Source organism: Setaria viridis, chromosome 9 (assembly GCF_005286985.2).
Source record: "Setaria viridis chromosome 9, Setaria_viridis_v4.0, whole genome shotgun sequence".
NCBI lineage: Eukaryota > Viridiplantae > Streptophyta > Magnoliopsida > Poales > Poaceae > Setaria > Setaria viridis.
Genome location: NC_048271.2, coordinates 55,791,957 through 55,819,782, shown reverse-complemented (window position 1 = coordinate 55,819,782; position 27,826 = coordinate 55,791,957). Strand labels below are relative to the sequence as shown.

The 27,826-nt window shown below is 44.3% G+C and overlaps 2 protein-coding genes and 2 long non-coding RNA genes across 5 annotated transcripts; 1 reads left to right on the top strand and 3 right to left on the bottom strand.

The window, feature by feature from the left end:
- Positions 1 to 2,362: 2,362 nt before the first annotated feature.
- Positions 2,363 to 9,288, bottom strand: LOC117836206 (uncharacterized). The gene is made up of 3 exons (XR_004636037.2): positions 3,890 to 9,288; positions 3,733 to 3,807; positions 2,363 to 2,892 (listed from the first exon to the last, which is right to left on the bottom strand). It is a non-coding gene; the product is annotated as an uncharacterized lncRNA (long non-coding RNA).
- Positions 9,289 to 14,476: 5,188 nt separating this feature from the next.
- Positions 14,477 to 18,905, bottom strand: LOC117840612 (folylpolyglutamate synthase). 2 transcript variants are annotated; one of them, XM_034721134.2, is made up of 16 exons: positions 18,687 to 18,905; positions 18,483 to 18,619; positions 18,317 to 18,382; positions 17,941 to 18,050; positions 17,695 to 17,755; positions 17,414 to 17,497; positions 17,114 to 17,170; positions 16,786 to 16,846; positions 16,649 to 16,695; positions 16,480 to 16,557; positions 16,231 to 16,395; positions 15,910 to 16,155; positions 15,726 to 15,804; positions 15,343 to 15,495; positions 15,100 to 15,209; positions 14,477 to 14,828 (listed from the first exon to the last, which is right to left on the bottom strand). In XM_034721134.2, the coding sequence occupies exons 1-16, from the start codon at positions 18,799 to 18,801 to the stop codon at positions 14,769 to 14,771; spliced, it is 1,629 nt and encodes a 542-aa protein (XP_034577025.2). In that variant the 5' UTR covers positions 18,802 to 18,905; the 3' UTR covers positions 14,477 to 14,768. The 2 variants fall into 2 exon arrangements, with proteins under 2 accessions (XP_034577025.2, XP_034577026.2); XM_034721135.2 differs by having other exon boundaries at positions 18,483 to 18,607.
- A 198-nt stretch (positions 18,906 to 19,103) lies between these two features.
- Positions 19,104 to 19,571, top strand: LOC117840950 (uncharacterized). The gene is made up of 2 exons (XR_011896998.1): positions 19,104 to 19,387; positions 19,537 to 19,571. It is a non-coding gene; the product is annotated as an uncharacterized lncRNA (long non-coding RNA).
- A 200-nt stretch (positions 19,572 to 19,771) lies between these two features.
- On the bottom strand, positions 19,772 to 22,104 carry LOC117840949 (uncharacterized). The gene is made up of 5 exons (XM_034721496.2): positions 21,636 to 22,104; positions 20,971 to 21,015; positions 20,775 to 20,862; positions 20,386 to 20,467; positions 19,772 to 20,291 (listed from the first exon to the last, which is right to left on the bottom strand). The coding sequence occupies exons 1-5, from the start codon at positions 21,781 to 21,783 to the stop codon at positions 20,091 to 20,093; spliced, it is 564 nt and encodes a 187-aa protein (XP_034577387.1). The 5' UTR covers positions 21,784 to 22,104; the 3' UTR covers positions 19,772 to 20,090.
- Between the last annotated feature and the right edge of the window lie 5,722 nt (positions 22,105 to 27,826).

The following is a 27,826-nucleotide window of genomic DNA, read 5'->3' as shown; positions in this document are numbered from 1 at the left end:
GCACGAGGGATTCTAATAAACTCGATATTATTTTATAGTAACTTGATTATTCCAATTGTGGCAAATAACTTTGTGGTGAATGGATGATGCCATTCTCGTAAAAATTGGTGGTAAATTGGTTTATGCCTAATCTGCATGCATATATGCTATTAGCCATCTAAACACTTGTTACAGATGTGAAATGAACATACTTTTTAACTATTCTCCTTGTTATTACGAAGTTTTCAGGTGATGAGGTCTTCTGGCAAGTCCTGGGCAAGATGCGCTCACTAACGAGCAGCTAATAGGCACGGTTGAAATCTGATTTCAATATCTCTGGCCAACTAGCTGCAACAAAACGAGAGAAGCTCCAAATAAATGATTTTCTCAAATTCTAGGTGTAGACATATGTATCTATGAGCCTTCTAAATTATTGTACAGTGTTTAAGCCAAGTCGTTCTTCAATGAAGTATGTCCCACCAAAATAGCTGTGTGTTCAAATTTAAACCTTCCCTCTATGTTAATGTATCATCGTAATCCACCAAATAGATTCCAGTACACAAGCCATGCATTATCGTAATTCATACCGCTAAAATAGTAGATATATTCAAATTAAATCATCTTTCCTAACTTATTATAGTAAACCATCAGATAACTAACTAGTATTGTCGTAAACATTGAATCATAATAATCTAGTACCGTGATCCACGCATTCTTGTAAAAGAATTCTTTATTTCTTTACAGAAAACAGCCAACCCAAGTATTCTCTTAAGTTTTTGAACGTGTAGACAAAATCAAGTCCAAGTATTCTCGTAACCAGTGTACGATACACTTGCACGATGCAGTTCTGATAAGGAGAATTTTTTTTGAACGTCAATGTAGCTTTGATTCGTAGTAATGGCTAATGACTGTCGTTTATCCTAGCTTTGATTACACAATGACCGGCTCCGTCGCTCAGGCGCCTCAGCTCGCTCGTCTCGTAGGAGCCCGGATTAGCAGGGAGGTGGACCCTCGTAGTAATTCCAATCATGGACTGCCAAGTGCCCTGGCTATAGAATAATTATTCTATGGCTGGCTTTAGAGTATACTTATATATATACTATATATATATATATATAGTAATAATAGCAATATCGTGTTCGAGAGACCTAATCCAACTTCACTAGGAGGGGTCCTGGCAAAAAATAATTAAGAAAAAACTTCACTTAATTGGAAGGACTTCCTGCGTTTCTTCCTTTCTCTAGCTAGTCTCTCAAAGCAACTCCAGCATAAACCCTTAAATTAGATCCCTATTTTTAATTTAAGGACTCTACTCTTCAAGTTGAGTATTTTTTTTTATCTACTCCAGCAAGACATCTCAAATCAGGGCGCTCAAATTTATTCCATCCAGTACACATTGGCCTGTGCGTTGCGAGAATCTTAAAAATGCGTATTAAACAACAGGAAGAAGGTAGTTTTTCCTTTTTTGGAACATGGGAAGAAGGTACTTCTGTCTAAGTGTCTATTGCATTGCTCGATTCCTCGTTTTTCTCTCTTTATTAGAGCATCTCCGAGAGTTTCTAAAACAATCTCCCAATCCATGACTCCCAATCTCACCTCCCAATATTTTGCCACTTGAAAAAATCGATCCCGTCGCGCGGATAGTTATCGATTGCGCCAATCTAAGTGGAAGGATGTGGGAAAGAATAAGAAGTAGGACAGGGTTCCTGATGCAAACGTACAAGAGATAAAGAAACAATAAAAGTGCTTGGGATGATTTAGAAATAGTTCGGGATTCCTGATATAAAATTACCTTCTATCTTTTAGGAGTGATTTTTTTTACAAACTGTTGGAGAAACCTTTCTTTGGTGCTCCCAATATTTTTTTGGCCACTTGGAAAACTCATGGTTTTGGGGAAAAAAATTTTGGGTACTCTTGGAGATGACCATGCCGTGCATTGCAACTAAAAAAACACCACTTTAATTCAGGTTTAAACGTGCATGTGATAGTATACCAATAAAGTGATAGATCCATCTTCATTCTTCACGATGCATTAACCAATACAACAGCTATTTTGTTCCTCTCGTCTCATTGCCAAAATGGTCTACACATATTTTTGTGGAAACAGAAAAATCACAAATGATCTTGCTAAGAATCTGGTTAGATGATGATTGTTCACCCGGTGCAAACAGTATAAGATAAGAGAAGAGCAAAGACTTCTGTATTTTACCGGTCTCTGTAACTTTGAGGAAACGCTGGCTCTTGGCTCCAGATTTGGAAGCTTCATCGTAAACAATTCCTTTTTTTTCAGGTCAGTGTTTGGCTCTAGGGGCTTTTAGCACTGTTACATCGGATATTTAGATACTAATTAGGAGTATTGAATATAGTCTGATTATAAAACTAATTACACAGATGGAGGCTAATTCGTGAGACGAATCTATTAAGCCTAATTAGTTCATGATTTGACAATGTGGTGCTACAGTAACTATTTACTAATGATGGATTAATTAGGCTTAACAGATTCATCTCGCGAATTAGCTTAAGGATTTTGCAATTAGTTTATAATTAGCTCATGTTTACAAACCTGGACTGATAAATGATATAATAGCGTCGGTAATTCATAAGTACATCCTACAAGCATAAAAACTGGCAACCGTTCAAATTTATAAGAAAAAGAATTATGAGAAGAAAAGAGATCGTCACAGCTCATTTCAATTCGTTTGAATGATTAGCTGGTCCAAACAAAAGAGTGAACAGCACAGGAACGGGTGCGTAGAAAAAACCGGAGCTGGAGGAAGGACGTGGCCACGTGGGGAGCCTCGACTTGTGCGTGGCAGCGTAGGGGTGAAAGAAACCGGACGAGGGGCTCGGTTGCGAGCTGGCGTTGGTTGCTCCGCGCCACCGCGGGGAGGGGCTCGGGTACCGAATAAGTATCTGGGTACCGAATAGTGGAGGATTATATATAGCAATAACAGTACAGTACAAGCAGTGCTAATGTGAATTATGGAGATAAGTTAACTGATCAAATCGCTAAAATAACAATTTAAAATGTCTTCAGAAAGATCACAAGTCCTCGCATATTTTAGCTCCAAATTCAACCGAAGATCAGGCCTATCTGTCCCATAGCAGTCCAGCATATGTTAACCTTGGAAAAGGATTTGGCAGCTTGATATAAACTATCGCTTGAAAAACATGTTATATGGATTCTTCCATCATTCTGGTTTTCATTAAAGCTTCAATAAGATAAATGTCAAGCTTGAAGGTGCTCTCCATAAGTCTATCTCATCAATCCATTATATAATGATAAGTACCCAACAAAAACTTTGTGGAGAATAGATTGTGTCATGTTGTAAGTTTGTTTCCTTTGAAGAGAAGATACCAGTTTGTGCCTAGTTGCCTACACTGTAACTATTAATGTCATACATAAACAGAACTTCTAAGGTCAACAATGATGTTTGATCCTAAATCAAATATTTTTCAGGTTGTTACCAGCCAAGGTGGAAATCCTTGGACTGCTGTGCTGCAGCCTAGTCATACCACAGGGAACCCAATAGAATCCCAACATCCTATTTTCGTAAATATGATCATTTAACAGAAATACATGACAAGTCACTCCCATGCTTGAACACTTAATATTTTAATTGAACTAAATTTGCACTTTGCAGTTCACACTTCTGATTTCTTAGCCTTGAAACAGATAGCAATTACCAAGTATGCATTTTATATGATACTTGTCGCATACTGCAGCTACGTGACAAAGGATGAGTTACTTACCCTATCTCCAATTGTAAGATTGGTGTAAAATGCATCCCATGTGCACCAGCCAAACCAGTTTAGCATGTATGGCATCTGCAACAAGTTGAAAGTTCAGAACTCGAAACAGAAAGCAACAGAAATTCAGGTACCAGTTCTCCAAGTAACATCTCACTACCTCATTTTTCCAGTAATCCAGTGAGAGAATGTCTGCAAGTGCGTCTCAACAGCTCTGCAACAAGTTGATTGATGTCATATCTGTCAAGGGTAGTAGAATGAAGTTGATCCGCAAGAGCTTAAACATGATATCTGCATTTTTTTCAATTAAATGACAATAGTACAAGATTGATTACTCATGAAGAAAAAGTGGAGAGCACAAAGTTGTCACTCCAATTCGGTAGAACAACATGGGAGTCTTAAAAATGCGTCTTAAAGTAGCTGCTGCTAGCAGAACAGCTTTCACCAATCAATTACATTCTAACACCTCGGTGCCCTAAGAGATTTGGACATACACATATCAAAGCTAAGCTAATTTGATGTATGCAGCTATGCCAACATGGCTTCAGCAAAACACAACCAATAATGTGCACAGCAGACATGAGCCTGAGATCTGGCATGGCAACTATTGCAGTCAAACTCTATCCTCTGTTGGAACATCAATAATTTCAAAATACTTCTCTGATTTCCTATCCATCCTTCTGGATCGGTGCCATCAAACTCAGGAAAATGGATCTTAGGACCTCGAGCTACCATTTGCTGTTGATTTGAGAGATAGGTGTGGTATGGTGGTGGATGATGTCTTGGTATTGGATTTTCCTCAGGCTGGGAAAGGTTGGGTGACTGATTTGTAGTACCTTGTTTTGTGTTGCCAAGGATCAGGAGGGGGGTTCGTCAAATTGTTTTCATGGTGTTTGGGATCAAGGTTGGTCAAAAGATGCTGTGTCAAATTGGGTTTCATGATCATATAGATTCCACGGGTGTGTAGTCCAATTATCATAGGCATCAGTGGCTTGCTCTGAATGCCCTGTGTTGACCATAACCCCTGGGAACTATTATCTTTATGACCTGATGTACTAGACTCTGGCTGAGAGGAATTTAAGTGATGGACTCTATTTGGAACCACTATCTCCAACAAATTGAGATTTATGCAGGTGAAGATTCGTGGGTCGAACCTGTCCAAAATTGAGGAGCCGAAGGGTGTGTCCCATTGATGTTGGAACTAGCATCCTCAACAATAACAGTATTAGACTTGTCAGCCATCTTGGTCAGATAGGACATGACTTGGTCGAACATGGAATTCAGCTGACGGTTGTGGTCCTCTTGCTTCTTCATGAAGGAATCCAGGGTACGACGAATTCCATCGACTTCTGTTGCAGTTGCAAACTGCATCTCACCAGGAGAACCATCCGCGGTCACTATCGCGTCGCCACCTCTGAATTCGGTTTCGGCAAGCCGTCCCCTAAATCAATCCACAGGCCCAATCTACCGCCACCTAGATCATGGATTTGGCTCTGGAATTTTACACAAGGACGTGCCTTGCAAACCTTGCCAAAGAGTGATCTACTCCAACACCACCGCAGATCGGATCTAGGCCAGCTTACGGAATTTTACACAAGAACAAAACCTTGCAACCCTTGCTGGACAGAATCTACTGCTAATTTGGGGGAAGAATAGGGTTTTGTTCACAGATCCGGGTGGGACGGTGGGGATTTTAGGTGGATGAGCCGCAACCGCCGAACTACCGCGCTGATCGGACTAGACCCGAGAACCTGGCTGTGGAAGAAAATTTGGAGGGAGGGAGGGATCCAAGGAACCGAGGCTCAGGATACCATTGTGATGGATCAGAGTACAAGAGTAGGAAAAAGCAACACAAGAACTCAAATAGAAGGGAGAATTGAGACCCAGCAGCAACTTAACTGATAATCTATCAATATATCACCAGTACATGATCTCCAGTACGATAGCTAAGACTACCGCTACAGGCACTAGGTCTACTAGTTCATCTCCACGATAAGGCCTAAAAGCCAAGCACAAGAGTATTTATAAAACGTGCTGGGGCATCATCAAAGGAGACGTGCTGGCTGCTCAGAGCATAGCCATGTCTTTAAATTCAATCTCTTAAAAACTAACTTCATCAACCACCTCCCCAATAATTCAGATTCTATCCAAGCAAAAGACTTTCACATTATAAGTGTTATCCAGTTTCGCTAAGTTGGTTGCTAAGCTCATGGCTAATCGCATTGCGCCCATTTTGCCCAATTTATTGTCACCATCAGAGTGTTTTTTTTAAGGGGGGAAGTATTCAGGACAATGTTTTGGTGGTGCAGCAAATGGCCAAGAGTTTGCACTGGAAAAAAGGGCAAAATATTCTTCTTAAATTGGACACCTCCAAAGTTTTTTACTGTATCCTGGACCTTTTCTCATTGAGACACTGCTCCATTTGCGTTTTGGCCATCATTGGTGTAACCTATTGTGCCTTTTGCTATCCACTGCATCTACTCAGATTTGTTAAATGGAGAACCTGGAGAGTGGAGACTCCATTAGTCACAAAGCTACTTTTGGAGTATACCATGACAACAATATGCACAAAACATTTTATCCAGAAAGAAATATATACTTCTCACAAAGTATTCAATTTGATTTTTGAAGTTGCACAGCACATAATTCACAGTGATGTGTATACGTAGGAAAACAATATAATACATTTATTGGCTAAAAAGTATTGAACCTTCAAGCTAAAATGTCAGGACTTCTAGTTTTGAATTAGCACAGGTACTACAAAATTGTAAAGAGGTGATCTAAAACTAAGACATCAGGAGCACTTTGTAATAGTTTCAGCATTAAACTTGATTGACAGTGACTGAAAATATATTAAGGTAGTGCTGATGACACTGATCTTAAAGAGAAGTGCGTACAAAAGTATTAAAAAACAGAAGCTGATTACAGGTAAAATATCAATTTGAGAGCAGAAAGAGTAGTAGTAAGCCTCAACCACTTGGGTATATAAACACTCTCATGTGCCTTCATTTCATCTAACAACAGCCTGTAGCAACCTCTTCTGAATTCCAAAAACAGGTTTATTTTGCAATCAGCAAGAACATAAGCTATTGGTAATTCAGAAATTGGAGCATCATGGTTAGTAAAAAGGTGTTTACAACTTTACATGTGGAGTATATGAGAAAATGAGGCATCTTGCCATACAGGCACTCCAGTCCTAAATGCATAGTAACATGTAGCTATAAGAGGTGGTGACACACCAAATTTTGGACTGGCTATAATCGCGTCATCATCAAAACTAGATCCAGTCATGCGTATTAGTTACCAGAACAACTAAAACAAAATTTTCCATTATATACCCAACTATGGATTGCCTAATCTGATCCTAACCACTCAGGTGGACCATGGTGAAACTAAAAAAAAAATTGAGCCGTACAAGGAGAAACTCAAAAAAATATGGTATTGCCTCCCGAATAACTTTGTTAGCTAATCCAGTAATCATCACTCCACAGCAAGACTAAAGCATGAATTCAAGTTTTAAGAAGTAACTAGCTAAAAGCCCATACATTGCTACGGGTTACACTTCTGTTAGGAGGAAAAATCGCGAGCTTTCCAATTAGTGAACAAAATGCATGTACAACCAGTGAGATGACAGCGAATCAACAAATTGAAGGGAAATGGTATAAGGTTACCTCGCCAGTTGATTGTTGGAGCAACATGGACCATTGAAATTGCTTTACACTAATTACACTATTTGTTTTATATTGGACACACTGTACAAAAACATAGGTCAGTCTATTTTGGCACACGGCAACAGGTGCTTCTTAGTTCAATTTAATTTAGCATTTGAAATGGTGACTTTGCGCAACACAAAAAATGGCATCAAGAAGATTATTTAAATTGTTGTGAGTGCCTAACTGCATGAGCTTATATGCAGAATCATAAAGGCGGTAAAATACAAATTAGAGATTTTTTATCATAAGAGGACAAAAAAAGGAGTAAAATCAGGCCACTATATCCAATACAATATATGGATGAACAGATGTGACTCATGGAGCAATCCCAACTCGAGCATAGATGGGTCTTAATGTCTTATATATAAACATGAACTGCACGAATATAGATGGTCTATGAGAAGATAAAGCCTAAGGATTAGACTAATTTTCTATGTGAAAATTTGAAAAGCACAGTCATTATAAATCCAAAATTATTGGGAAAAGAACAAAACATGTGTATATGGCCAATATTGATTTTGCATTGGGTCAAAGAGCTTTAGAATTTAATGGAGAGACAGTATATAAGTTTTGTTGCATGATGAGTGAACTGCTCAGATCGATTGCAGAGAAATAGGATAAGACAATATCACATTTTCAGTAAAAGAGTATGATTAAGTACAGAAATGTTGTATCCAAGGGCCTATGGTTGGATGTGATTTGAGATAACTACATATAATAAGTAAGTGTTTGGAGTGAGCCTATGGCTAATCAAGTACCGCTTTTCTATCTTTTGTAAGACATAATCTGCTGCTGATCTCTCTCTGATCTCCTGTGCAACAGAGTTGGCACTCTGTCAATCTCTTGCTGCCTCTGTTACTGTAGCAGTAAGGCAACAGGCCACCTCTAGTACTAGTTAGTACAGTAGTTGGTATTGGAATTCATCAGCCATACCAAGTTTCAGAGTTCAGAGCTGCTGCTGCAGCCCGTGCAGTGTGTGTGTGTGTGCTGTGCTCACCTCTCCTTCAACCTCTAGCCAAGTGTGTGTGTGTGAGGGTACTGGTGAGCTAATTGCTCACCTGTGCAGGGAGTCCTCGGGCCAACATCTTTCACCTCTTATGTCCTGTCTGTGTCTGCTCACAAAGGATGGCAGAGATGACAACAATTATAGTATCATCATTGATTAAATGTTATATGCATGTCATACATGTGGATAGATATTATTTTCAAATGCTCGTGTCTAAGTTCAGCAAAAAAAAAAGGAACAATTCTTCTCCCAGTTTGATATTCCTGCTGTAGCCCCAAAAGGGTGTCCACATAAATGCATGGAATAACATATCTCAATACTCAGTTTTGAATTGAGCATGTGGACAATTCTCTAGATTATTTTTTTGAAGCTGACAATAGTTTCAAAGATGTAAAGATAGAAAGAAAATATTTTAAATGTCTAGCAAAATAGTGCTGTCAATACTGAGGCAATGAGAGGGTTCAGTTTCACCCTTGCTCAATCATACAAACAATTTATGTGCTCATCCTAATCTCTGGATGCTCAATTTTATTTATTTATTTATTTTTGAATGAAAAGGATGCTCAATTTGTGGTCATCCTAATGTCAATAGAACTGTGCTGTCTATAATTTTGTATCTAAATGGCCATCGCAGGTATAGAACCAACCACAAATGATATAAGGTATGATTAAGGCTTCAACAGGGGCATTGTGTTAGCTCAAATTAGAACACATGCGGCTCTCTTTGTTGATCAATGGCATGTAATTCAGAATATAGTTACCCAGTGTAAATTTCACTTAGGATGAAGCGTAGGACGTGGACGCCGGCTCGTGGCCGGTGATGGGCAACACCACCGGATTGGCTCCTCGCTCGAGGCCGGCCGGGCGGCGCGAACTCAGCCACGGCCGGGCACGGCTGCTGCGGCCGTCGCCGTGTCGTAGCCCGTGGCCGCCGACGATCGCCGGCGACGTGAGTAGACTGGATGTGATCGAGAGAGAGATGGGAGAATCGCCGAGGAAGATTCCCTCGCGAGTTCTTAGTCTCTGTTCTGGAGAATGAAGATAGCGTTCCCGTTGCCGGACGGGTCACAGTACAAAGGAAGCCTCTCCTCACTGACTGGCCGGGCCCACAGGCGGTGCCCGCCTACACACACACCAGACGCACGCCTACTCTGCTCTCTGAACGCCTTGTGGTGCGCCAACATCTTCAGGTGCGACACGCCGCTGGGCCAGATGGCCCCAGTCCCCACGCGGAGGGCAGGCGGGGCCACCCACCGCAGCCAGGCACGGCCTCCGCCAGGGCCGGTGCGATTGAGGCTCCCGGCCACGCCCCTCGGAGGCTCACCATTCTGGGCCTCGCCGTCCATCGACCGCATCCTTCCGATTTCCGAGGCTCGCCATCCCTCGGCGTAGGCGGGGCGGCACGGTGGTGGCAAGCGCTTCTGTTGTGGGCGGGCAACGGGTCGCGTGGAGTGGCAGCTAGCGGCCCACATGTCGGCGCATGCCAGAGATTGCGATGCGATAACGCCGTTAAGGTCACACAAGGGAGGTTTGATGAATGAAGAGCGAGCCGAAACCATGTTATGAATTTTTTTATTTAAATCATATATATATATATATATATATATATATATATATAAACATATATGTGTGTGTATAAAGTAGGGTTAGGGAGAGATGAGAAAAATGAATAAGGAACCTGGTGTGCTGGTTGCCTGGTTCTATGAGGACCCCAAATCCCAATCTTAATGTTCAAAAAGGAAACAAAACTCCAGCGTGTTCATCAGCGAAAAGAATTAGATTTCCATCTAAAAATGCACCACGTGATAGGACCTTTTCAACCCTATGTGAGATCACCCACGGCTGCTCTTGCCAAGCGTTATTAAGAACCACATTTCAAAACCGGCGAACCTACAATATCTAGACAAATCATGCCGGAATGGCACCTATTACTCAGCCAAAGCAACTAAGTAACATTGTGCCACAAGCTTAGAAATATCAAACATTTATATGAACCGTTGGTGCCAACTGGCCAAACCATCCTTCGCTCCTCTTCACCTTAAACTCAGTTAACACCCGGTAACTCTTGGACCCTTTTGGTCCAAGAACTCCTCGTGGACGCACAATCACATGCACCACCATCCATGTTGAGCAACAAACAGTTCGGTATAGTCCACCTGTATAAGTTTTAGGTTACATTAAGAAAATTCTGGAGGTATACTGAAATGACATAAATGTGATCGCAAGCTTCAAGTAATTTGACACAGGATTAGAACTCGATTCACAATCTCAGCACGAACATTAAAAATGCATCATGTCTTAACTTTTCTTACCTACACTCCCATGATAATGGCAATCAGTTTCCTCACAAATTCAAGCTTAGTAAGGTCTCTGTAAAGATACTTGTATCAATAAAATAGTAAAATTAACTCAAATAAGATAGGGAATTTCACAAGTCTTACTTTTTCCCAAAATTTTCAACTATTCCTCATTCCGCCTTGTTGGAAACCTGCACACATTTCAGGATTTTGGCATTGCCTTCATCTACCTTCTTTATGAGAATGTCCACCTTAGCCTCGACTTGAGCCAGCATAGGATTCTTGACAGCCTCATCATTGCTAGATGATAGATTTGTGTCCTAAAAGTTTTTTACACAAGTCAAGTCAACAAAGCAAGAGCTATAGAGATTTGTATTTAACAAAAAAGTGAGTTCAGTTTAATTCACAAGTACCTCCTGCACAAGCAGCTCTGCAAGTTCTCTATTCTAACCTTGCTTAGAGTGAATTATATTCAGCATAAAGCAACACTCCTCAATTGTAAAGTCCTCAGTCTCCAGATGGTTCAAGATATCAACGATCTAAAAATATAAAAGGAAAAAAAACATTCATAATTTTGATTGAACGCTTGAATAGAAGTTCGGAATACTACCTAAAAATAGAAGTTCGGAATAAGACCTTAAAATGATGAAATTTCTCATTGAAGGCTTAATTGCTTAAAATTCTTATGTTTACTTAATTGTTTTTCACTTAACCAATAGCAAATGGCATATCATATCATGTTTAATTTATGATATGTTGTTTATGTAAATCATCACAAACTTCCAATAAATTAGTCTCTCGCATCCACCAAATACTTATGTTGGAATAAACCCTCTCAGTATTCTTAGACTCATGGTACTGTCGTTAAGTTGTTTCAAGTTCGCCAAAGATTTTGTAGTCGAATATATAGCCATTAACGAGGTGTGGGTGCCCTCTGAAGCTGTAATTAACTCTGCGAGTGAAGTTGTATTACATAACTTATAGATGAGTAGTTTGGGATGGATAGCTAAACTCTTCACATAGTTGTAGCTATTTTTTCTTATTCAAAATTCTAAGTCTTGTATAATCTGTTTGAGCCAATATCCGTGCATGATGGTTCTTGATACTTGGTCACCTAGTGTACTCTTACAACTTGTTCCTTTGGTTTTTGTGCTAGTGGAGCTAGCGTATATATAGATGGCAACTCCAAGCGATCCCCTCACGTTCAATCAGTTGGCTCCTCATTAGTCATCAAGAGGACGATACGTGGGCCCAGCCAGATGGCCAGGGCGGAGTCCCCTGCATAATCTCATAGCATAAAAAATATCTATACTATGGCATCATAAAGTATATCTTGTTATTCACAATATAGATATTTTCTAGGATGAATTTTATAAAAATGTATGACATTAAAGATATAGTATATTAGCCCCCAAACATAAAAATATAATCTCATAGTTGGTGATTTGAGGAGGTATATCTAAAAAAGTATAGCGAGGAAAGATATTGAAAGGATCAAGATGCCCTCTTTGAATTGGGTTAATCTAAAATTCTAGCAAAATTAAAACCTATCACTTGGCCCATTTCATCCCTTGTGCTTAAATTGGTGTTTCTAGCCAACGCACAAAGTTTTGCACCCTAGTTCCAATCCTACACTAGCATGGCAATTCTAAAAATGTAAAGATATCAATGTAATGCATAAATGTAAATATGTAATGTGAAGAGAGGAAAAAGATCACATAGATATTTTCCCGAGGTATCGGAGAGTCAGCTGAATCGTCGGTGGTCACCGTCGAAGGGAAAACCCGCCCACTCCGGGAGGTTCTATTTCCTTGGATAATCCTTATTACATTCTCTAAGCGCCCTTCATAGAACAGGAGCACTTCCTATCAACAACCCTGCATGCTTTCTAAAAATAACTCAACAGCCTAGCCACTAGTTGTTCTTGACGCCTACACAGCAGCTATGCTTTTTAAGAATAAGAGCAACTCCAAGAGGTTAGTCAAAAATAGATCTAAAGTCCATAATTTATCCATCCTGTAAAATAAAAAAACTTGTAAAAAAACATGTATACTCCAACAGCCTCTGTAAATTTCTCATTTTTCATATTCAAATACCGCCACGTCATCTATGTAATTTCTTTTGGATTCAACGCGCAAGCCGTCGACTAGGCCTTCTTCGCCGCCGGAAACCTTCGCCCGTCGACCAGGCTTGGCTGAGCGGACGGCGCTGCCGCCAGAGAGAAGCGCAGCTTCCCCCAGGGGAGATTGAAGCTGCTGCGAGAGCGCGGTCACCACTGCTGGAGCCATGCTCGACGTGCGCTACTCCGGCTCAGTGTGTACGTACCTGCAGGAAGCCAGAAGGTACGCAGGAAAAGCAGAAGATAGCGAGCGAGACTGACTATCCATTTGTAGCGACCGATCTTTACGGACTGCAGCAGGTATGTTTTCTCGAATTCTCATGCATATTACTTTGATGCAAATAAATGCTCAAGTTATGAATCATAACCAGAGTTGTCTGTGAATGGTCTCTGTTTTCTTGAATGGTCCTTGCAGCTTATTCTTGATATGCACTAATTCATTGTGTTGAGATTGCTGTATATATGTGGAAGGTTTCCACATGCATGGACCACTTCAGCAACTTGTGTCCGCAATCATAAGCAGAGCAGTTGCAGCTCTTTCTCGGCAAGGGGTGTTGAATTGTTGATCCACAAAGGTCGGAATCCTTTTTTTCTATTTTATTTGTAGTATTTTCAATGTTTTTATTAGGTTGTATGCTTGCCTAGTGTTTAACATCACCTTTTGTCCTTCCACTATACATTAAACGATTTCAGTGTTCTTCCTGAGGATGTGTGGTTTGTCGACACCGCCATGGCTGCAATTCACAAGCTCTCATGCTGGGGACTTGTGGGTCTGAGTCCGAACCCAAGCCTGAGCCTGAGGAGGACTAAACTGATCATTGAGTAGTCCTTATCATATCGAATCTTCGTATACTATTTAGGAGGATTAAATATGAGCTAATTATAAAACATATACATAGGCTAATACGCGGGACGAATCTATTAAGCCTAATTAATTCATGTTTACTGTCATGGACTAATTAGACTTAATAGATTCGTCTCACGAGCCTCCATATATGCAATTGATTTTATAATTAGGGGGTTTTTGGAAGACAAGGGCTAAAATTAGGAGTATAATTTTAGTCCCTGTCACATCGGATGTTTGAACACTAATTAGGAGTATTAAATATAGGCTAATTACAAAACTAATTGCACAACTCCTAGGCTAAATCGCGAGACGAATCTATTAAGCCTAATTAGTCTATGATTTGACAATATGGTGCTACAGTAACTATTTGCTAATGATGGATTAATTAGGCTTAATAGATTCGTCTCGCGATTTAGCCTAGAGGTTCTACTATTAATTTTGTAATTAGCTTATATTTAGTCCTCCTGATTAGCATGCATATCCAATGTGATAGGACTAAAATTTAACCCCACCCTTCCCCAACAAGACCTTAGTCTATGTTTACTACTGGTATCTAAAAGGGAATGTTAGTCCGTGGAACAGGGTAGGTGGTGAGGTGCAGGGAAAATACTGTTTTGACCTGTCATTCGTACAACGAACTAGCTACAATCGTCACATCATTCGGCCGGCACAAGCTTAGGAAAAGTATAGCAACCTTTCAGATGAATTATTTGACGATTAGACTTCTGAGAGCAATAATTGGACTTGGTTCGTTGCAAGCGCGAATACTGATAAAGACCAATGCTCTTTTATACTTTCATTGGCAAATGATTGCCTGATCAAAATCACCTTATTATTCATGCGTTTACATGAGGTTCCCTGGGGATTCTTGATGCCGAGATACAGCAGTGGCCAGCAGAAAACGCAAAAGAGAATGCAAAAATCATGAAGCTCGCAGCTTGGTTAGCATCATAATCAAGCCCTTCAAATTTCTGCCCTCGCTAATCGTGTGAGCCCTGGGAGACAGCATGGATTGCTTACAGTTTGAACTTCAAGCTGTATATCATTTCGAAATAGATTACTTCTTGATAAGCCTCAAGACATCACCAGCGAGATGAAGGGAGCCAGTAACCAAGACCTAGTTCAGTGCCATGAGATACAAATATATCAGCACCGATTGTAAAGGCAGCTAGACAAATAAGAGAAAAGAACAAGACAATGGTTCAGGAATCATGAAAAAAGGAAATGAGCAAACAAACAAGGTCCCGTGTCAGTGAGGATAGAAGATCAACAGAAGTTACACACATTAGTTATGAATGTGCTGACAATCCAAAGTGACAAACATTAGGATAGATATCAATATGCAGATTTCTATAAGGCAAAGGTTATGTTCTCAGGAAAGCTTTTACCTGAAAAGAAGTAGATCGGTTTTCTCGAGCATTCTTCCTTAGCCACTCTATTGCGAGTGGAAGTGATGCAAAAACTTGACTAGCATCACTGGAATTTGCACTGATTATACCTGCACCATTTACTTGCAAGTTATCACATCATCTTCAGGCACGAAAATGCTTGTTTCAAGGGAGAAGACATATAAGGCACTAAGAAATGCAGCATAAATGGCTAAAGTAATCAAGTTTGAATTTCGGAAGAACCTTTATCCTGAAGTAACTTCTCCCACACTGTTTGGAGTGACAACTGCCATGACAAATCGATTTCCTCAGGCTCCGCAGGTGCTGATGTATTAGAACCAAGCTTGTTGTATTGCGATTGGTTTGGCACAAATAGCGCCACATCAAAGTGGACTCCTGACAAAATTAGATAACAATGAATGCATCCATTCAACCTAGAATCAGCAAAGGGTGAACTTGAAAGTGAATTCAAAACAGTAAATAGACCTACTTCACACAGAACTCAAGTAGGCAGTAAATTCAATTAATTCCAGTCAAACAAATTTAGATGATAAATTAAACAAAATATGAATTACATGGTGAATGATTGCAATGTATATTTCCAGTTTCGAGTATTTTGAAGGTACCATTTTGAGTTGACGCATCCAGGAGATGCGGCAGTAGTCTCATAGGATCTCTCACAGACATGCAATTGAACAGAAGGATCTGCAGAAAAAGAAAATTTTCATATAAGGGAAGAATCTAAGATGTCAGATATGAAAAAGCGGGTCAATTCAAGCAGGTCAAAAGTATATGTGCTGTGAGAGATACCTTTTGAGACTTAGAATTCGGAGAATGATCTGAGGAAGATGGTAGCCTTCTATCATCATTTGTGACATGGGAAAACCACTTGGCACATATTTCCATACTTTCAGGACTGTGCGCCCCATCTAAATAGAAAACCAAAGAAGAATCTTTGTCCGCCCCTGAATTCACTTGTGAATCTGGAACAATCTGTGCTCGGCCTTGCAAAGAAGCATTTGATAGTCCTCTAATAAAATGATCTGGTAGGGGATCCTGAATTCCATCATAGCAGAAGAAATTGTTATGCCATCTTTCTTTTGGAAAAGCAACATGATTGAGAAGACTTACAGTGCGATTGAGTGGTATCCTGTCCTTGTGTCCCTGCTTCTCAAGCCACATACTAGCCAAAGCAACTGCAAGGCCAGCGTTTATGTATTGGTGTTCACCATGCAGTCCAAGATGATGGCCTTTTAAGTGATAGGGCTCCAGAGGATCAGCGACTTGGAGAGATATCTTCAGAAACCAATGTTGCATTAAGTATAACAGCTAGAATAGGAGCAACCGAAAAAAGGGAAAGGAACTGATAATAGAACATACACCCAACTCTGAAGCTCTTTGTTTGAGAGCAATCATTGCCTCGTCTGGTTGTGGAGCAGTATAGGCTGGAACTCCTTTCTGTTAATAACAGACACCAGGGAACCAAAAGAATTAAGAAAATTGACTATGGAATTGGAGTGTAGCTTTCTAGGAAATAACTGAAGAAAACCTTGAAAATCCCAGCCTTCTCCCCAGCAATTTCTCCAAGCGTATTCCCTGCTCATGGGACACCCAGTAAACATGAGAGCATGAAGCAACCTTTTCATATTAGTAGAGGTACTTTAATTGTCAGGTTATTTGACTAACCAAGAATTTCCATATGATCATATCCAAGGGAAGATACCCCACAAACTACAGGTGCTTCAACCTGCAAACACCCAAATTTACAGACCTGTCAAGCTCTTTGTTTTTTTATAGTTCAAGATAATAGAGTGGAGTATAAATGATGTCAAAAAGCTCAGAAGAAATACAGGGTACAGTTAAACAGAGTCACTTTGAAAGCCAAGTTAACACAGAATTTTAAACAAGAAACAAGCCTATAAATTGGCCAAGTCCATCCTTTTGCACATAATGCAAGGATGCTCACAGAAATAAGCTCTTTGCTGATACATTACTGGAATAGAACATCACATACCACATTAGTTGCATCAAACTTCCCTCCTAGTCCAACCTCGAGAACAGCAACATCTACCTGTTAGAGCCATAAAAAGACAGGGGAGATGATTTAGCAGATGCTAGGAAACTCAAAACGTATAACCAGTCAGTAAACTCAAAGCCTCAGAAGAACATATATGTGATCCACAAGATACAGTTTTTTCTCTTTTTCTTGTCTTTTTTCTGCTTTTTCATGGCATCGAAGCCATCTTCATGGCTAGACAGATGTAATGACTGCAAAGCAGGAAGAAAGGCCAGGGAATGTTTGTACTTATTGTACCTGCTCAGCAGAAAATATCTTGAATGCAAGCAACGCCAGGAACCTGAAATAGGCTGGCATGGGAATATCATCATCAGTCTTCTCCTGAAAGTAAGCCCATTACCTCATCATCCACCAGTTTAAATATAAAATAAAAGCAATATGATGAGATCAGATAGCTTATAAACAAATACGAAAAACTCCTGATGGAATTAATTCAATTGTTTGAGCTCTGTCACTTCTAGGTGGTAGGCATCCAGCACAGAGTGACTTTGTATGAAACAACAAATGAAGACATTTACCTTCAACTTATTCCAGCACCACCAAAAGTACTTTAAAAACTTCTCTTCAGAAATATCAACCCTGATGCCCTCAGAAAGGAGGAGCTAGGTCAGTGCAATCATAATACCAATTACGGAAACAACATTAAGAAGATGATACCGCACATTGACGTACAGAAAACCATTCTGAAGCATAAACGATCTACTGTTATCATCACCGGAACTTGATGCTGATAGAAGATAAAGGAACAATAGGAAAAGAATTACCCATCTAGCCGGAATCGCTCCCTGACATCCATCAAATGTGGTGAGGTGAACAGCCCAGTGTGGAAGCCACACGATCGCAGGATTGACTCAGTGAATGTGCATGTCGAACCCTGTAGATACAATCAATGCCTTTTTCAAATGATACATCATGAAGAATTCAGGGACTTCACAGTATTCAGCATTTTACATTTTTTGGTAGCCAATACAGACATGGATTTGGTTGCATTGCATCCTAGTACCAGATACAAATAGCTCTAAACCAGCAGACCTTTTGTAAAGCTTAATGCTGGAAACTGGACACATTTAAATCCTGAACTTTCTGACCAAACTAGAAGTCACACGGCACCCAACTCAAGCAACTTGTCAGTAAGTTTACCTTCCCCTTGGTCCCTGCGACGTGAATCACCTTCATCCGTGCGATCGGCTCCTCCAGCTCCAGAATCTACACACCGCAGCAGCCAAATCGAACCGAATCAAACGATCATCCTATTAAGATTCATAGCTCATAGCTGGAGCATCAGGACTCGGGGCGGAGCACGGACCTTGAGGTAGTGTGCCATCAGGTCCCACTGGTTGCCTCGGTTGCCGCTGTGCGCGCGCACCTTCTGCGTGATGAGCGAGGAGAGGCGGCCCAGCACCTCCTCGTACTCCGCCGCCGCTGCACCACCTGAAATCCCCCCTGCACCAACACTGGTCATTACCTCACCAAACATCAGCCGCAGCCTCTGGGCCTCGGCGTCGCTCACCTGCCTGCGCGGTGGCGGTGGCGGTGGAGGCCATGGCGCGACGGGCGAGGCGGGCGGAGGGCGAGAGCAGGAGGCGGCGGAGGTGGGCGGCGAGATGGGGATGGGAGGAGCGCATGCGCGTGGAGCAGGTGCGGGCTGCAGCGGTGGTGGTGGGAGGGTGGAGACAGGGGTTGGTGGTCGTGCCGGCGGCGCTGCGGTGGGCCCCACGGGCGCCGCTTCGCGGCATGGGGTTCCCGTCCGTGCAGACACGGTTGCTGGCTGGCTGGCTGACTGGTGGGGCCATTTATTTTTCCTTGCCGAATCGGGTGGCGCCAGTTTGTTTATCCGCTTTATCGTGCTGAGATCCGCTTTGGGAGTAAAATACGCTTTCCTGAGGCGGAAGCGTACTCTTTCTTCCCCCCCCCCCACCCCCCCTTGTTGAGTTGCGCGTTCAGAATCGTGGCCTACGGGGTTTGCGGCGGCGCCGGCGACGGCGACGATCGCAGAACACTAGTCCACGAACCACGGAAGCAGGGTCGGCATCAGCCCGCGGCCGACGACACGGCGGTGAGGCATAGGCATGGAGTCACTGTCCGAGGCTGAAATCAGAGTTGAGTTGCGATTCCATGAAGGGTGCGCGTTTTGGCAGGTTCAGACTTCAGATTGGAGATGAATCGTCCAAGTTTAGATCGCCGTCGACATTCGGGTCCCCGACCTCTGAGGTAGGTGAGCAACCGCCGCCTTCTGTGTAAACCATCTCGCGTGGGTAGAGGTTTCAGATGTGCACAAGTAGTCAGGTGCATCTACCTGCTTAACTGTTTTTGTTGTTCGCTCTCCACCAGTTGAAACTGAAATGTGATCTGCCATCCAGGTTTCTCTGAACCCTGGAGGTGCTGTTTTTTTTCTGCCATTGTTTTCAGTAACTTGGTTCAAGATCAAGACCATTGCATGCGGCTGAAACACAGGAGCCTTACCTTCTCCGTTGCATTTAGGATTTGGTCTTATGTGAATTTCTTGTTCTATCGTAAAAGCATGAGCTCTTTCTGCATTAGTTATGCATTGCAGTATGCACAGTGTCTTCACTAGGCTCCAGATTTTGCTTGCAATAAAGGAGAACGGGCAGCTAGAACTGCCAATTTAAAATGCATTACTGATTTCCCAACAGACAAAACTTTCATGAAAAGGAAAAAGAAACAACAAGGTATCCATCCATCAGAGCTGAGCTGCACTCCTATGCATATACAGAATTCCTTTTTACAAACTGCACCAGATATCAAGCCTTTCCAACAACAAAATTAATACACACCAGTGGCCTTCAAGTACACATTCACAAACCACAAACAGGCCATGCATCAACTCTACAAGTAACAGTCCCAACATATATGTATTCGTCGGCAGAGATCGTGGGTGCCCCTTCCACATTTCTTATGCTTTCAAGAGTCCGAAGAGCTTTGTGGGAGCCTCTCCCTTGGCGCGGTACTTGGCGGCCAGTTCCTCCGCCATGATGATCTCCTCCCCGCGCTTTGCCTCCGTCAGCGCCCTCTTCTCCTCTGCGGTCTTGTGGAGCATGGCCAGCTTGTTCTTCAGCTTCTCTTCGTATGCCGCCTTCTTCTTCTCCAGTTGCTCCTGCATATGCCATGGCAATCAGTACAAAGTGTTACTGATGAACTGCCTGTAGAACTTGCAGTGATTGTGACTTGTCACCATCTTGTTGGCCTACCTCGATCTTTTTGAGCTCAGCCTCCATCTCTGCTTTCTTTGCGTTCTCCCAAGAAGTGATGTAGGCAAGTTTCTTGGCGGCCCTGTCATCGATCATCGCAGACAAGCGCAGAAAATGAGTTAGTTGCAGACAGTACAAGCTGTTGGTGGTGTGGTTGAGAGGTCAGTTGCATCTTCCATGCAATGGAGATGAAAGGTGTGCTTTTATTTCGTGCTTTGAGTGCATCGTAAGATATTTATCTCTACCATCAAATCGAACCAGAGTGACGTGCCATTTGAGTATAACACACGCTGATAGTTTAATCCGTTTTTACTTTTAAGCGACTTCGAATTAAATGCCACTCAATTTTACTTTTAAGCAACTGCCAGTTGAACACAGCTGATTATTACCTGTTCTCGGCTCTTGCCTTCTCGCTCTCCTCCCATGCAGTGATCAGAGTCAATCTCTTCTCGGATACAATTTTCGCGAGATAAGCATCTGAAAAAAAATGGAATGGAATAAGATGGGTGCAGTGAGTTTGAATGAGAATTCTGGTTTTTGTTGGCTAAACTGAGGATTATGATGATCCCGTTTCTGTTGTTTTACCTCTTTCAGTTGAACCTCCTGTAGCTGCAGGTTTCTCAGCAGCGTCTGCACAATAGGAAGGAAGTGAGATATCAGGTTTTTCAGGAGTTTTTCCCTTCTTTTTGGAGGGTATCAGATTTTTCAGAGTTGTAGTATAAATATTTTTAAGTGCTTGGTTGTTGTTGTTGCTGTTTTCTTTTCTTTTCGCATTGCATTTATTTGCTGAAAAAAGGCAGAGATTTGAATATCTATTTTGCAGTTTGCGAAGAAAAAGTGGCCATGCATGTTATATCCAGATATTCACGAACAATGACCTTCAATTTTTATTTTGGTATGTCTGATTTTACTGCAAAAACCATTACAAAGAGGACAGGGAACTTGTCCTCAAAATCTGCTTTTTCAGAAATTCCCCTCTATAGCTCTTTGAAAAAAAAAGGAACTTTCCCTCTAGAACCTGGACAATTGTTCAGGTAAGATCTTGTTCCCTTCATGATCTTTTTTAACCTTTGGGTAGGTCAAACTATTATAAGCAAATTGAGCCATATCGAATGCATCATTTGTTTTAAGTCGGTATTACAAAACTCCTGAGTGTTTTATTAAAAAAAGAAATATACTAGTAGAAGCACCAGACGTAACCGCAGTTGTGTTGTCGGGATGAACAAACAAGGATGGTATTTTGCACGTACCCTTGACAACAACGATGGCCTTGGAGTCATCGGCCGGCTTGTCATCAAGCTTGGCCGCCGGCGGGGGCGGCAGTGGGACGACCGCCTTCTCCTCGGCGATGTCCTTGGTCGCCTCCACCTCCACCTTCTTCGCCTCCTCCGCCGCCATCGATGCCGAACTCAAGCAGATGGATCTTCTCACAAGCAGCAGCTGAGCCTGAGCATGCAAGAAGCAGACGCCTAGAGCTACAGAAGAAGGCGTGCTTCCTGAAGAGGTCGCAAGCGGCAGACTGAAGAATGGTCGCACAAGGGCTGAAAACAGTTAGCCGCTAAGAGGATATATAGAAGCAGGCAGAGTAAGGTCCAGGTAGATGTAGAGATCGAGAGAGAGAAACAAAGTATACTTGTTTTTCTAAGCAAGCATATTACGACTACTAAGGTGGTGGCTTAACTAACAAGGGAACGAATTGAGTCGATTGATGGGCTGTTCCAGGCAGGCTGTGAGCTGGTGGGGGTAGCATTTGCATCATCAAGATGATTCTCTTTTTTTTTTCTTTTGAACAACAAAATCAAGATGATTCGATCAATTCAAGGTGCATACGTGATATCTAGGAGCAGTACAAGGTACATTGTGGTGAGTGGTGACTTTCTTTTAGCTACTTGCATTGATGTTCAGCCGAGTCCTTTTCGACGCGAATTCATAACGGGTTAATGTCTGGACTCTTGGTAGCACGAATCAATTAAAACTGCTTCCGAGTTCATCATCACATGCAGTTAGTCTGTCTTTTTTCTTTATTTGTTGCGCTAGCTCCTCCGTATAGTCTCTGACTAATTTGGTGGTGGACGCACGTCATGGCAACTCAACCGCTGCCAACCTTACATGGGGCCAAGGACAGCCGCCGCCTCGGCATTCCAGTCCATCCAACTGGTCCCGTTGCTGCAGCCTGCAGCTGGAAAAAAACTCTTGTTCGAGTGATACTGCATCTGTTCTGCCGTACCAGATTGATGATAGCTGAATGATTTATAGATTGAACTGGAACTACTGGAATATGTAATGTACCTGCCAGAGAATCTGGGGTACTCTGGATTCTCAAGAGCAAAGTCATCCACAACCACGTACGCACTGATCCGTGGGTGGGGAAGAATTAAGCTGGTGAGAGCGAGGTCGGTTGCCTTTTCTTCCGAGAATCATCAATCATTAAGTTAAGATAAACCCCAGCGGGTACCAACTGCCTGTGACAATCATTCCCCACCTTTTTCCACCACAGTACTGCTGCCTTTTCTCCTGTGCTGTACCTGAAATAAGAAGAAAAAAAAGGAAAAGGATTCAGTAAGGCCTCCGGCCTCCATTAGCTGTTCTTGCATTCCCTCTTTTGCCAAAAGGAAGGATGAATTGCTGCCTAGCTAGCTCAACTTGTATGGCTAACCAATAGACAAACTGACATGATGCTTTGCTAATTTTTATATCCCACCAGCTGGATACCAACAGCTCAACTCAACACATTACTATACTACACCTGAACAAACTGTGCCTGGAACTGGAAAGGAACGAAGATGGCAGATCATTCGAATCCGATCGACGACTGAAACAGATTACTACATAATCTACTAAAGGTCACTTTTACACAAGAGTATCAGCAGACTCTGATGATTAATCAGTGTGGTTGGGATGCTGGTGCGTGACAGCATGAGCAACCTGCAGATTTTAAAAAAAAATATTACGACCGAATCCTACCTAAGCCGGCCATGGATCGTTGTGTGTTCTTCTTTCCAACCTGGATTAGAAACGAAGCAATGATGGATCAACCATCAGGTGGTAGCTGGCTGAGGCCGAGCGGTGCATGGCCGGCGAAAGGGACGGTCGGCCGTCGACAGCTAATCGGAGCTGTGCCGAGATGATAAATACGCATGGTGCGTTGTGTTCCTCAGTCGCAGAGCCTTAACTATAGCCTGCCTGGAAATGGTTGCGTGCACAGAACCCATTACCAACCTGCCGGGCTCTCCCTTCCAGCCCACCCTGACCTGCTCTCTCTAATTATTTCGTGCGCTTCAATTCCCCCCACTAATCTGACAGCTTCATTGCATCGCCATCGTCTAATATAATCAGGCCTCACATCCCAAAATTAAGAACCGGGTTAACTTGTTCGCACTTGCGCTCGTAAAAAGGTTAGAGCAACGCTAATCGAATGGCTAATGTGATCGCATCCGACAATAGATATATGGGACACGAGAGTAGTATTAGGAGGATGCTTGGGCTGGTGCTTGCAATCGTTCGTGGGTGCTGGTGCTTGGGCTTGCAGCCGATCGATGATCGCTGGACAAAACGAGATATATATTAGGCGGATCCAGGCTGCAAAGCCGTTGATCTCACTATTTTCCTGTTGCATTTCCCGTACTTAAAATCATGGCAGCTGGTTGACTTATGAACACTAATGAACACTAATTTCATCCTAGCCCCCTCGTCGTCTCTCAGGTGACTCGGGCACCCCTGCTTCGCCGCCACCCCCCCCCCCTCTTCAGGCCTCCTCCCCACCTCGCCGCCACAGGAGCAGTGCATCGGAAGCCCGAGTGCCTGCCAGGAAGGCGGCGGCGGGGCCTCTCTCACCGATCGGGGGGGCGCGCAGATCTAAGGTGCGGCGACGCCGAGCCATGGAGGTGGCGGCGACGTCCCGCGCCGGCGGATCCGGAGTCCCAGGGACCGGATCTGCGCGAACGTGGCTCGTGCCGGCGCGACGGTGCAGCGGTGGGATGGTGGCCGCCCTAGGCGCGATGCTGCGGGCAGGCGGCAGCAGCAGCAGGTGGGGTGCGAGCGAGGCGCGATGGTACTTTGCCCCCCGGGCGCGGTGCTGCGACGGCCAAGGCAGCGTGGTGGGGTGCGGCATGTGCGGTGGTGGCGGCGCGCCAGACCGGAGGTGGGCATGTACGCGAAGGTTTGAGCGGAGCGGCTCGCGGAGGCCGGCCCTGGGCGCGGAGACGAGGTAGCACCGCGCGAGGAAGGAGCGGACTGGCCAGTGGTGGCGGATGGAGGGCGGCCGGTCCGGCGCGTGGCTATACGATGGCGGCCAAGTGGGGCGAGCGACAAGCCGGGACATGGCAGCTTCTGTGCCTTCAACGGTGGCGGCATGGTGCCGCTGCTGGGGTGGCATGTGCAAGGTGTGCCAGTGACACTATGGAAGCGCGACAAGGACACCTAGCGCAGGGGTGCGCTGGCGGCACCGAGGTGGGGCTGCGGAAGTCATCAAGCCACCTCTCCTTGGTTTGAGGAGCTGCGGAGGCGGCACCGGGAGAGGAAGGCGGATGAGCTTTGGTTGGGGCTCGCGCGGCGTGGAAGAGGCTGCGAGGTGTGGGGGTTCGGTGTGCTACGTGGAGATGTGGTGGCGAGCAAGCGGAGGTGGAGGTACGGCAGCGTGGTGCGTGGATGTGCGGCGGCGACGCCGCCCCAGATGGGCTACCGTGACTGTGGTTTGGGAGCGTCGAGCCGTGAGCGTGCAGTGCAGTGCAGTGAGGGGTTGGGATGCTCCGGGCGAAAGCGCTCGTCAGCGTTTGCTGGTGGAGATGACGGCGGCACCCTAGGGCGTCAGTCTCCCTAGGTGAAAACCCTGTTCAGACCCTGGACGAGCGACGGCGACGTCATTGGCGTCGTGCCCTGGATGACCCTTGGAGGCGTCGTGTGGCGGATCCACTTCGGATTAGCTTGATTAAACATGGTTAAGTCGCCTAACACGCGACACCCATGCCTTAGCCAAGTTAACACGAAGTGCCGTCGGATTTCATCCGATTTAACCACTTGAACAGGACCTGAATAGCAAACCCACACGAAGGTGAGCGGTTCCAGAGAATACAGCAAGTCCACTAAGTTAAGCAATTTAACCATTAGTTTGGTTATAAAACACCATCAGAGTTTACAAGGTTTGAAAGAAAAACCACAGAAGGTAAAACAGCAAGCGGAAGCTACTTCGTCGGGATCGGACATCCCTGGTGAGGCCAACCAGGACGTCAGTGATCCTTCTCCTCGCCGTCCGAGGAGGGATCCCACTCGACCGTCCAACCCGGAGGGAGTTGGGGCGGCCAAGTGCCAGCAGAAAGGGGCTCAGAAATAGCAACTTCACCTGAAAAAGAAAAAGCCACAACAAGGCTGAGCTACTAAGCTCAACAAGACTTAACCGCCAGGGAGTACGCTACTCCACTACTTCTAGACATGCAAGGCTTTTTGGCTGAGGGGTTTGTTTGCCAAAAGCGCTAGATGTAAATCTACTTTCAAGTTTTAGCTCCGGTTCTAAGTTCATTATCCGTTCTAAGTTTGCAACCTATTCTAAGCAATCATAGAACCAACCAAAGGGTATATACATCATCAACAAAATCATGTCATCATCAGATTTCTTATTTACTCAGGGTGACATAGCGATCAAGCAGTCTCAAACTGTGAGAGGCAGACGAATCGATTCGAGTTCTTTAACCATGCATGGTGAACCTAACCTCACGACATCCACGCACCACCGAGGGTCGCTTCCTGTGTCAGCCATCCCCATCAATCCCCTAACCCATGTCGGGCCCATTTCCTTTGGTGCAAGGTTCCACAGACCCGGCCTCTGCCGTTCTGTGACCACACTTGCCACCACGTGCGGCCGCAGGGGAAACTCCGTTCCAAGGACAATGGGGCGACCGCTCACGTCTAGGTTCAATCCGGTACTAGGCTTCCTCATCCCATAATAAGTATGAGGTTAGTACTTTCAAACACTTGATCACGAACACCACCACTGTCGGGTCTTAGCAAGTTTCATAGACAGACGGGGCGATCAACCGACCACCAAAGAGTTACCTCAAACCCTGCCCCGTCCATCGTCCTTATAGTTGTAACAGAAGAGGAACAACCAACTCCTACAACTCGCGAGTGACAGGGAATCACTCGGCTTTTACCGTTTCCTATTAAGCAAGCATCTACTCGGTCCAACAGCTAGTGTTCAGATCAAGGGATCTAAGTTATATATCTAGGGTTGCAAACAACTCCTATACGTAAATGCACAAACAAGATGCAGAAGGCATGCGCAAGTTTGGAAAACATAGGGGTTTCATGCATCCGGGGCTTGCCTTCAAGAGAGAAGGAAGGAAGCTGCTCTTCTGCTTGGGCGGCTTCGGCTTCTGGGGGCAGGAGCTCAGCTACACCGTCGTCTTCTGGCGCCGGGTGCAGCTCGTAGTAGCCGTCGGCGAGACGCAGCTCTACACGAATGCAATGCATTGGTTAGCATAGACGGTTATTTCAACAGCAACACTTGCAAGTCTGAGCCCAGAAACTTGCGACAAGTTACAGGAGGGTGGGGAGGTTTAAAGGAGTTGATGGAGGTCAAGAGGTAAGGGTCGGAGGGGAAAGAACTTATGATCTGACTCTTAATCTAGAGGGTTTGATGTACTGGGGTCCTCAAACTCAACGCTGAAAGGTCCCCAAGTTTTACACATACACCCTCGGTTCAAAGAAAAAGACACAGCCGAGCCCTCAGGCGAGGCGGAGAAGGGTCGGCGGAACAGACAGGGTCGGGCGAGACGGAACCGGGGTCGGGCGAATAAGAGGGGTCGGGCGAAGCGAACAAGGGTCGGCAACCTACCTTCGTCTTACAGATGAGGCTTGGGCGGAAGAACTAAGGGCTTGGGACGGCGGCGAGAATGTTCGGCGGCGGCGGTGCTTCTTGTGGATCACAAGTAATCTCTTGGGCAGCACGGAAAGCAGTGGCTGGCAGACCGGGGAAAGCGGTGGTGCTAGAGCAGAGAGGAGAGTTCCTCAGACTTAGGTGGTGGCGCTGTGAGCTCGAACAGGGAGCAAGAGAGATGGCGGCTAGGGCAAGGGAAACTCTGGCGGGGCTTGCGCATTCCCTTTTTATAGCGGCGCGGGAGAGGGAAGGGGGAGCGGCGTGAAGGTCGAGGAAGAAGCGATGGAGTGCTCTGCCCGAGCGGTGATTGAGCGACGAGGGCGGTGGAGCAGGACTTCGGGGATGATGCCGGCAGTCATTGGGCACTGGCTTCAGGGCGGCGCAGGCGCGGATTTGCCAGTGGTTGAGATTTGGCGGAGGCGGGCGTCGTCGTGCGGTGGATCTGATGGAAGTGACCGGGAAAACGGCGCTAGGATCGAGGGCGCACAGGTGAGAAGACAGGCGGCTGAGGGCGCGCGGGTGAGCGCGGAGCAACAGATTGTCGGGGCGGCTTCTGACAGGGCGGGAAAA

Coding starts and splice junctions, on each gene's coding strand:
- LOC117840612 (XM_034721134.2), bottom strand. CDS start 18,801: ATGCGCTCCTCCCATCCCCATCTCGCCGCCCACCTCCGCCGCCTCCTG. Junction 17,498..17,694: donor GGTGCTGGAATAAGTTGAAG/GTAAATGTCTTC, acceptor GCTTACTTTCAG/GAGAAGACTGATGATGATAT. Junction 16,156..16,230: donor GGATACCACTCAATCGCACT/GTAAGTCTTCTC, acceptor GATGGAATTCAG/GATCCCCTACCAGATCATTT.
- LOC117840949 (XM_034721496.2), bottom strand. CDS start 21,783: ATGGCGGCGGAGGAGGCGAAGAAGGTGGAGGTGGAGGCGACCAAGGAC. Junction 21,016..21,635: donor GGCCATCGTTGTTGTCAAGG/GTACGTGCAAAA, acceptor CCTATTGTGCAG/ACGCTGCTGAGAAACCTGCA. Junction 20,863..20,970: donor AGGAGGTTCAACTGAAAGAG/GTAAAACAACAG, acceptor ATTTTTTTTCAG/ATGCTTATCTCGCGAAAATT.